We start from the raw sequence: 10,333 nt of genomic DNA, 5'->3' as shown, positions 1-10,333 counted from the left end.
GGCCTAAGAGGGCAGGGGGAGAAAAACATATTACTATAGCATGGATGAGAGCTGAAGCCATGGAAGAGAGGACACCCAACAGAAGCTGTCACGTAGTCTCAGCCAGTGTCAACTGTGGCAGGAAGGGAATAGGAAGAACAAATACTCCAATCTCTCTCTCTTTCTCCCCATTCCTCCCTTCCCTCTTCCTCTCCCTCTCTCTTCTCCCCTCCAGTCCTGTATAAACCCAATCTGAAGCCGAATTCAGCTAGCATTCAGGTGATAAAGTCAACAGAGGTCAGCCTTCCAGGGTACAGATCAGAGCCAAGAAAGGCTGATTTAGAAAGCCAAACAGAAAATAATCAACAATCACACTTCATCATCAAAATCACTTTTAAAGAGAGTAGATATCTTTTAAACTTTATTACAAAAAAAAATATGCTTTTTGGTAATACTTTTTTTTTTTTTTTAAAGATAGGGCACATAGCCCCAACACACCACCCTGCACACAGAAAATACTCATTGGTCTTCACTAGTGAAATAACCAATGGATTGCTAAGGGCCAACTTGCCTGAACAGGCTACACAAGAATCTCAGAGCCCAACCCATTGTGAAGAAACATGGGCTACTTCTGAGGTTCTAGAATTCCCAGAAGCTCTGCTTCAGCACTGGGAGCTTTTGCTCGCAGTTTGCTTCATAGCTCTGTGAAGAAGCTGTGGCCCGCACTAGGATCCCCTCTTTTCCTAAACCGAGATGAACATGTTTCTCTTACTAATGAGTCTTTATCTCCTTGGATCTGCCAGAGGTGAGTGTTCGATCTAGGCTTCAGGTAAATACAAAAGGGGTCTCCCTTAAGACATTTCAGGCCTTGAAGAAGGAAGACCAGTCTCTCAGTCATCCAAACCAATTTGAGTCAGAATCAAGAGCAGCTAAACAAGTCCAACTCTGAGAGCTCCTGAACCAGTTGATTTCTCTAGTCACAGCTTTACAGTCAGAGGGTCCCACTGGCCTGGCACAGTCTTGTTTCTACTTATTTTAGCCACTCAACATTTATACCTGATGCTGCATGAGATGAAAGAATAGGCTTAGGGGTTCTGAGGAAGCCCAATGAAGGTCTGTCCCACCAATTAAATGTGAGGGATCCTTGTGTGTTTAATGTGCCAAGGACAGACAGAGATGGGAAGATGTCATGTGTTCAGAAAACAATCTCAGAACATGACAGAGCTATCGGCCAGAGACTTCATAAGCCTCTTCTTCATGGCTGTGTTCTATCAATCCAGTTTTCTGTATCACCTCTTCTTTCGGGATCCCCCATTCATGGTGTGCTACGTTCCCTCCTGCCTCCTACAGAAGAAAGAGGCCATGAGCTCTGGGCTTTTAGTGAAATAACAATGTATTTTCTATAATGATGAGTGTCAGAGGTTTTGCTTTTTGCTTTGTTAGACCTTCAAAAATTGACTCAAAAACGTAGATACACAGCTACCAGGTGATAGTATGTCCCAGTCACATGGTGACACAAGACATAAACTATAAGATCAAGAAATTAGCATGATTTTTCATGCTCCTTCCTATATCAGAAACGCTTTATCAAAACTTTTGTTAATTATTGAAAAATCAGTCAAGTAGACAGCATTTATGTGATAAGTTTAAAAAATAAAAACCTCCTAAAAGCTTTACTAAATCTTACCTTTCCTTTATCAACATATTCTCACCCTAGTCATTTAGAATGTCATTGATTATAAGTACTGCACTGTGCCAAGAAAAATGTATCTATCACAAGATTCTTAAAGTTTGAGTACTCTGGGGTTTTAGACTACCTCAGCCTCAAAGATCCAGTAATTCCTCTCAGCTTTTGGCTAGAATTAAATAACTTGGTGGTTGTAGTCTACTTGTCTACTCTAGGTGGTTCAGTTTAATTAAAGAATGATAATCAAATTACCTGTTTGCTGCTTCTGTTCATTTAAATACACTTAAGGAATATTTGTCTGACAGTCAATGATGAGAGACACGGTGGTTCATGCCTTGATCCCAGCACTTTGGGAGGCTGAGGCGGGTGGATCACTTGAGGTCAGGAGTTCGAGACCAGCCTGGCCAACATGGCGAGACCCCGTCTCTACTAAAAATACAAAAATTAGCCAGGTGTGGTGGCGTGTACCTGTAATCCCAGCTACTTGGGAGGCTGAGGCAGGAGAATCACTTGAACCTGGGAGGCAGAGGTTGCAGTGAGCCGAGATCGTGGCAGTGTATTCCAGCCTGGGCAACAGAGCAAGACTCTTATCTTTGAAACGAAAAAACAAAAACAAAAACAAAAAAAAGAGACGGATTAAAGGTAGAAGAAATTGGCCAGAAAAAAATAACCATCTAAGAGTTCTGTAATTCTCAGTGTGCGGTGGGAAGAAAAGAAAAATAAAATTCATTGAGTACTAGGCAATGGTGCACTTCACAATTAATTGATCTTATTAAGTACTCAGGACAACTCCATGAAGTGAATGTAAATGGTATGTCACAAGGATACAATTCATACATATGTGTGTCTATATATATATATATAAAAATAAAATATGCCTAGATTTTTTTAATCTTAATAGCTTATAGCAACTTTGACCTCTGAATCCCCAACCTACATGGCTTGGGGAGTGAGTGTGAGAAAAAACTTGACATTACCAAATACAGGTGACTTAATCCCATCTGATAATTTTTGTGGGCTCATACTTGTCATCTTCTAAAGTTTACCCTGTCCAAAGGTTAACTCCTCCACCCTTAATTTAGGTTACAGATACTCAGGTATTGAAAACTACTTGCTTTCTCTCTCCCTCTTCTATCTCCACTCTTGTCTTTCACCCGTAGAGGAATGAGAGGGAGGGTTGGTGGTGAACTTCTGATTCCATCAGTGATGTTACCTTGACTTCCTGATGCTGACTTTGTCAGGGAGGCACATTCATTTTCCTTCAGGTGCTTTTGGTACAGGGATGAGTGGATTCTCCTACGTAGTTCTTAATATTGGGGAACTTAAGATTCTTCCCTTCAATCCCAGAGGTGGCCTCTTTGTGTTTCACTAAACACTTCTGTCCTCCATGGCCTTTTGGGGTACTTAGTTGATTTCTCCCAACATCTGCAGTCTTCAGGTGCCTGATCTAGGCCCATAGGAAACCTAGGAGTCTCATAACATTAGCCTAACTTCATAGGAAGATAGTCTTTATCCCAGTGTCTCTCTCAGCTTCACCATCTCTCTTCTGTTCCTTCTCCGTCCCAGGAACATCAGGTCATTCTGATGAGTCTTCTGGCTCCATAGATCATCAAACTTCAGTTCAGCAGCTTTCAGGTGAGTTCTTTTCACTTGAAAACCCTTCTGATGCTGAGGCTTTATATGAGACTGCTTCAGGCCTGAACACTTTAAGTGAGCATGGTTCCAGTGAGCATGGTTCAAGAGAGCACACTGTGGCTGAGCACACTCCTGGAGAACACGCCGAGAGCGAGCATGCTTCGGGTGAGCCTGCTGCGACTGGACATGCAGAAGGTGAGCACACTGTAGGTGAGCAGCCTTCAGGAGAACAGTCTTCCGGTGAACACCTCTCCGGTGAACAGCCTTTGGGTGAGCATGCATCAGGTGAACAGCCTTCAGATGAACAGCTTTCAGGTGAACATGCCTCCGGTGAACAGCCTTCTGGTGAGCACGCCTCAGGTGAACAGCCTTCGGGTGAACAGCCTTCAGGTGAGCACGCTTCAGGTGAACAGTCTTTGGGTGAGCATGCTTTGAGTGAAAAGCCTTCAGGGGAACAGCCTTCAGGTGCACCAATTTCAAGCATATCTACAGGTGAGCCACGTTGGGATGGGTGCCAGTCATTGACTTAAGGTGGGAAATGGGGAACACATCAAGAAAACCCAATTTTAGGGAAGGAGTGCAGAAGAAGGAATTGTTAACACTTCACAAATAGCTCTCTCAAAGACTCTCTAGGTTTCTTCACAATCATACCAAGAGGCAGGATCTAAGTTTTGTGGGAGCCTGAAAGCTAAACGATATGGAGGGCCCTCTGTAAGAAAAATAAAACAAATACAAAATGCCAGCACCCCTCCAACTTCACCCTCCATAAGAAATTATGAATACACAGCCCTTCCAACTTCCCTGGAAGGGGCTCATGAAAGCGCGGAGTTCTGAAGACTAACCTTCATTAGCTTTATGCTAATCCTGCCTCTTAAACCATGCTAGAATGCTATAACTTTACAAATTCGGTAAAGAGATGTGTGCAGCTGGTGGTTCTTTTTGTTTGAACTTGGAATGTAAAGCTATTTTCTGTTAGATCCCGAAATGAGTTCCTAGGACAACTGCTAGTCTGTTGCTCTTAATTAAAAGGGTTTGTTCTGGGAAAGAAAACAAGACCTAAAGTTTGATGCCTCAAGTTATTAACAGACATAGTTCACATTTCACTCTATTGTATACATATCATTATTCTAAATTTTCAGATGAAAGAAGTGAGGCAAATGTAATATGTCCAATGTCACATGGCTAGAAAGTGGCACACCTTGGATTCAAACTTAAGACTGTGCAAAGCCCATCATCTTTCCCCTTCTTTATGCTTCCCAAACTGGGGGATTAGCAGTAGAGATAGTAAAAGAGACAACATGGGACGTATTTCAAAGAGTGTGCCGTTAGTGACCTTCAGTAAGGTCAATTTGAAAATGGAGAAGGACGCAGACTCTTCACGGGGTTTGCAATGTTAGAGCATTCTAACATAGCTTATTAATCGGTCAAATATGACTCCAAGTGTTTGTGCCTTGTGGGTGAGAGTATGGTGGGGAGTACAAAAGGGAGATGAAAATCACACATAGGTTTTACTCCTACGGTGTCACATGACAGAGGGCATCTAACGATAAATGCCCAGGAAGTCAATGTGGATATGGACTGAGGTAAAAATATTAGAGAGAGACATTTGGGATTCATCAGCAATGAGGGTCAGAGATGAAGAAGTAAGAATGACGGAATTTTCTCTGGCACAGGTCTATCAGACACAGGGCCCTCAGATCCCCAACAAGAACTAAGAAATAAATGTGTAGTATCCATGCCACCTATTGCCCATTACCCCTCCCAGATGTGAATCACGGCTACACATCTGGTCCACAAGGAAATGTCATCAGGCTTATCTTAAATTTTCAGGCACAATATTAAATTGCTACACATGTGCTTATATGAATGATCAAGGAAGATGTCTTCGTGGAGAGGGAACCTGCATCACTCAGAATTCCCAGCAATGCATGTTAAAGAAGATCTTCGAAGGTATATGGGGACTTCATGAGGCAATCTCTGCCTAAGAACACATCAACTTACTTCTGATAGGGGGCAGTTGGAGTGACAGGGGCCCAGGAAAGAATCAAGGAACCTGAAGATTCAGAACTTTATTTTTTCAAGGACTAAGAACAGAATCCCTTGCTGGGTGAGATGGCTCATGCCTATAATCCCAGCACTTTGGGGGGCCAAGGTAGGAGGATCACTTGAGGTCAGAAGTTCCAGACCAGTCTGGCCAACATGGTAAAACCCCATCTCTACTAAAAATACAAAAACTAGCCAGGCGTGGTGGTGGGCACCTGTAATCCCAGCTAGTTGGAGGCTGAGGCAGGAGAACTGCTTGAACCCAGGAGGCGGAGGTTGCAGTGAGCCGAGATCATGCCATTGCACTCCAGCCTGGGAGACAAGAGTGAAACTCCAACTAAAAAAAACTAAAGAAAGAAAATAAAGAATAGAATCCCAGGTTGAGATGAAGAGATACATGCCCTTCCCATTAGGCCTAAGAGAAGACAGGGAGACTAGCTGTCTCTTCCTATTAAAGCAATGTGTCGATTGCTCCATGAGCCATTGAGACACTGACTGTAAGCTACAGCTATATATTCCTGGGACCGAGCACAATGTAAAGTATATGGTAGGCATTTAGTAAATACTGAATGGATAAACAAATAAACAACTGTCTACAAGTCTGTGTTCACAGGTTACCAGACCTGTCCGAGTATATTCCCACACCTCTCCACCCGTATTCTCAGTTCCTCATCCCTAAAATAAGGGATCCTGGTTATTTCCATCCCAGGAACCACACTGCCTGACTCCTCTTGTAGTTTTTCTTCTCCCTCACTAGAAATGTCATTTCCTCATTTCTACACGCATGCATTCATCCACCATCACTCGGAAAACATTAATGACACGTACCATGAGCCCCTACAGAAAGATGACTCAAATATAGACTGTGTACAAAGAGATTATTATGTTATAATGTAAGAAATAAGAAATAATATCACAAGGGAGAAAATGGTGTCTTAAGAAAGGCACGTATAAAGTGCAGAGAGTTCAGGGAAAGGGAAGATTAGAGGTGTAGAGAAGTATGGGGAGAAGGTGGTATTCAGAAAAGGCTTTGAGGGAACATTTACGATTTGGGCCAGTAGTCCTCAATCTTGTTTGCACATTACAATCACCTGAGCAGCTTTTAAAAAATCCTAATATTCAGGCTACACCAAAGCAATTAAACCAGAATCTCTGGGGATAGAATCCAGGCATCAGTATTTTTTAAAAGGCTCCTAGACAATTCCGATGTGCAGTCAAGATTAAAGAGATACTGATTTAGTCATACAGCAATGGTTGATGGATATTCCAGAGACAGGGAATTATGAAAGCAAAAGTCAGAAAAGTGCAGGATGTAAATAGGAAAAAGAACAAAGAATTTTTCGAGGATGGTGAGCAGAGACATAGAAGATAAACTTGGAAAGGTTGACTGGAGCCAGTTGATACAAGAGCTTCAGTGTCAGTTAAAAAGAGTTTGAATTTAATAGTTCTCCTTTACTTATTGCTCCCAGACAGTATGATATACACTTTAAAATACACTTTCTCATTTAATCCTCACAAAGTAGGAATTTTTTATTTCTGTTAACAGAAAGGGAACAAATTTAGAAAAGAGAAACAGCTTGCCTGGACATGTTACTAGGACTAGGCAGAGCCAATAGCCCATCCAGGTTGGTCAAAGCGCATCTTCAGGAAGATTACCTTAGAAGCAAGTTACAGTGGACACAAGAGAACCTGTTAAAGGGCTATTGTAATGTTTCAGTAAAAGGTAATAGGAGTGACTGATGGAAAGACGTATTAACATCTCTCCCATGTCTTTTCACTCATTCTGCATCCCTGTTTACACTCTACACTTACTCCAGCTACGCAAGTCACCATTTCCTGAACAGTTTCATGTTTTCATGTTTTTTCTCCAATTATGCTTCAGCCTGAAATTATCCTCTTTCCCTTCTATACTAATCAAAATGCTACCAGTTCTTCATAGCTTAGTTCAATATCACTTCCTTCCTAAGAATTTCCTTGATAATATGCCCCCCTTAATCAAAATACCAAAATTAATCACTTATTTGCCAGCATAGCATATAACATGGTTTTTCCATTTCATGTCATAATTCGCTATTTTTTTTTAATCTCTCTCAGCTCTTGACATCAAATGTTATTAATCTTTGCATTCTCCAGAGTCTAGCATAGTTCCTTACTAGGTCCCTTAATTTTTTTTTTTTTTTTTTTTTGAGATGGAGTCTTGCTGTCTGCTCAGCCTGGAGTGCAGTGGCATGATCTCAGCTCGCTGCAACCTCTGCCCCCAAGGCTCAAGCGATTCTCCTGCCTCACCCTCCTGAGTAGCTGGGATCACAGGCGCCTGCCACTAAGGCCGGCGAATTTCTGCAGTTTTAGTAGAGACAGTGTTTCACCATGTTGGCCAGGCTGGTCTCGAACTCCTGGCCTCAAGTGATCGACCCACCATGGCCTCCCAAAGTGCTGGGATTACAGGTATAAGCCACCACTCCCGGCCAAATGTTTGATAAATGGAAACTGAGTGACAGAAACAACCTAGATTACAAGTAGAACTGACAGAACTTCACAACAAATTGGATGGAAAAAGCAAAGGGAAGAATCAGAGATGACAGAGGTTTTGAAGGAGTGGTATAAGAAGTATATAAAGGAAACTCACAAGAACAAGCAGGTTTGGGGAGGAAGGTAATGAGTTTCATTTTGGGCGCAGTAAGTTTTAGATGCCCTTAACATATTGGCATGGAGGTGATCATCAGTTAGCTGGTAATGTGAGAATTCAACTTGGGAGAGCAGAAATAATTGGATCCAGAGGAGTAGATGAGCAGTGGGGAAGACCTCGTCAGGAGCAGAGAGTATCAAGAAGGGGTATAGTTTCAGGCCAGGTGCAGTGGCTCACGCCTGTAATCCCAGCACTTTGGGAGGCCAAGGCGGGTGGATCACAAGGTCAGCAGTTCGAGATCAGCCTGACTAACATGGTGAAACCCTGTCTCTACTAAAAATACAAAAATTAGCCAGGTGCGCCTGTAGTCCCAGCTACTCAGGAGGCTGAGGCAGGAGAATCGCTTGAACCCTGGAGGCAGAGGTTGCAGTGAGCCGAGATTGCATGACTGCACTCCAGCCTGGGCGACAGAACAAGACTATCTAAAAAAAAAAAAAAACGAAACAGGGTGTAGTCTACACTATGATATGCAAGCAAAGAGGTTAAAAAAAGTCCTGAGAAAAGGCTGCAGAATTTGATGAATAGATCTCTATGACCTTTGAGAGAGAAGTTTCAGCATAGTAGGGTCATGATTCCGGGTGTGAGGGGCCAAGGTGAAGGGATAGGCAGACTCTGGGAAGGCTGTAGTGAAAGGAAGGATAGTGCTAGGAGAGTAGCACAATTAAGAGAAAGTATTTTAAATTTGTATCCTTGTAAACCAAAAGGAGTCCATTGAAAGATACTGATAAGAAAGGAGTGGGCAACTGACGGGGGGCAAGGTCCCAGAGGAAGCAAAGAGAAGAGGAGAAGGGATAATGTACAAGTGGAGGTCTTGGCCATCCTGCATGGAGACATTGAGCATCACAGATAAAGGCTAAGGTTGGAAGACAAAGAGGACAGTTTTCTGCTCACTAGTCTGTCTCTGTTCCTTTCAGGTGGAAAACTCCAATTCATGGTTCAAGGGTGTGAGAACATGTGCCCATCTATGAACCTCTTCTCCCATGGAACCAGGATGCAAATTATATGCTGTCGGAATCAATCTTTCTGTAATAAGATCTAGAAGCCTGGGCCTTTGCTTGTTTTGACTCAGGCAGTAAAAAGTCTCTATCATTCTATTTGGCTCATTTCATATTTAGTTCCTTCCCCAGTCAACAACTGACCACGTCTGCCTCTGCCTGAGCATTAGGATGTTCAAACATCCTATCTTTCTTCTTCTATTCATGCTTTTATCCATTCTTCTCTGTCCTATCTTCCCTGCTCCAACTCTATCTCTCAATATTCCTGATTTTTTTTTTCAATAAATTTCACATCGTTAAAGCACACAGGCTCAAGATAGACTTTTTTTTCTCCATTAATCTAGTAGTAGGGTCAACATGCAGCTTCCTTCCATGCTGACACTAAAGTGGGTGCATTTTGTAAGCATTCTATATTTATGAAAGTAAAGGAGTCTCCAAGGACAGAGACAACAAAGAGGAATGCAAAGTAGGTATTAATCTTTTACAGGGTGTAAAAAACGTTGCAGGTACTTCTGACACCCCTACTTTTCCATCCCTACACACTCTTCCATTTATTATGGCATACAAAAACTCAACACTTCTTTGGCTCTTGAGAGTTTCCAGTCTTCAGTAGTCCACTACTAATGTAGTAATAGTACAATGATTCCTTATTTGCTATATATTATAGCAGTTCATAATGCTTAAATAATTTTTTTCACACACAATGTTACTGAATCATCTATTCAGGACAGGAAGGCAAATGGAAATACTAAACCGTCCCTCACTCATATAAGTGTTATGTTCTTCAAGGTGTTTTCACATACATGGTCTCATCTGATCCTCAGGAAAGAGCCCAAAGGGGTAGACAGCAAAGATGGCATCATCCTTTTTTACAAATAAGGAAATGTGACACAGAGATGTTTCCTTTATTCATACTCCCTGTTGTTCCAAATTTACCAAGGTTACAGAGCTAGAGAGAGTTATAGGCAGATTCCACAACCAAATCTGCATGACCTAAATCTAAGCCGTCTCCACCACAATGAAAGTAGCCAGAATGGTTCTAAGAACTCTTAGAACAGTACAACAAGAAGTCAAGTCAATTTTACCATATATAAAATTTAAAATTTTAACATATATACACATCATGACCCCTTCCCAAAAATATACTGGTAACAAGCTCTTCACTGGCAATAATGGTAAACTGGAAGAAAATGGAACATCTTCAAACTTCCGAATGAAAATTATTTTGAACTTATACTCATATCCCTAGATAAAATAGTATAGAAAAATAAAATCCCCAAACCAGGAACTAAAATCCCAAATGAATTT

At 41.8% G+C, this 10,333-nt stretch overlaps 1 protein-coding gene across 2 annotated transcripts; it reads left to right on the top strand.

Moving 5' to 3' along the window:
• Nucleotides 1-516: 516 nt before the first annotated feature.
• ACRV1 (acrosomal vesicle protein 1) lies at nucleotides 517-9,329 on the top strand. 2 transcript variants are annotated; one of them, XM_050755734.1, is made up of 4 exons: nucleotides 517-784; nucleotides 3,233-3,691; nucleotides 5,132-5,251; nucleotides 8,945-9,329. In XM_050755734.1, the coding sequence occupies exons 1-4, from the start codon at nucleotides 733-735 to the stop codon at nucleotides 9,067-9,069; spliced, it is 756 nt and encodes a 251-aa protein (XP_050611691.1). In that variant the 5' UTR covers nucleotides 517-732; the 3' UTR covers nucleotides 9,070-9,329. The 2 variants fall into 2 exon arrangements, with proteins under 2 accessions (XP_050611691.1, XP_050611690.1); XM_050755733.1 differs by having other exon boundaries at nucleotides 609-784; nucleotides 3,233-3,793.
• The last annotated feature ends 1,004 nt before the right edge of the window (nucleotides 9,330-10,333 follow it).

The sequence above is a fragment of the Macaca thibetana genome, chromosome 14, assembly GCF_024542745.1.
Source record: "Macaca thibetana thibetana isolate TM-01 chromosome 14, ASM2454274v1, whole genome shotgun sequence".
In the NCBI taxonomy this organism is placed as follows: Eukaryota; Metazoa; Chordata; class Mammalia; order Primates; family Cercopithecidae; genus Macaca; species Macaca thibetana.
Note: the sequence above shows the minus strand (reverse complement) of the source record. Positions and strands in the feature narration are given on the sequence as shown.

Coding starts and splice junctions, on each gene's coding strand:
- ACRV1 (XM_050755733.1), top strand. CDS start 733: ATGAACATGTTTCTCTTACTAATGAGTCTTTATCTCCTTGGATCTGCC. Junction 785..3,232: donor TCTCCTTGGATCTGCCAGAG/GTGAGTGTTCGA, acceptor TCTCCGTCCCAG/GAACATCAGGTCATTCTGAT. Junction 3,794..5,131: donor AATTTCAAGCATATCTACAG/GTGAGCCACGTT, acceptor TTAAATTTTCAG/GCACAATATTAAATTGCTAC.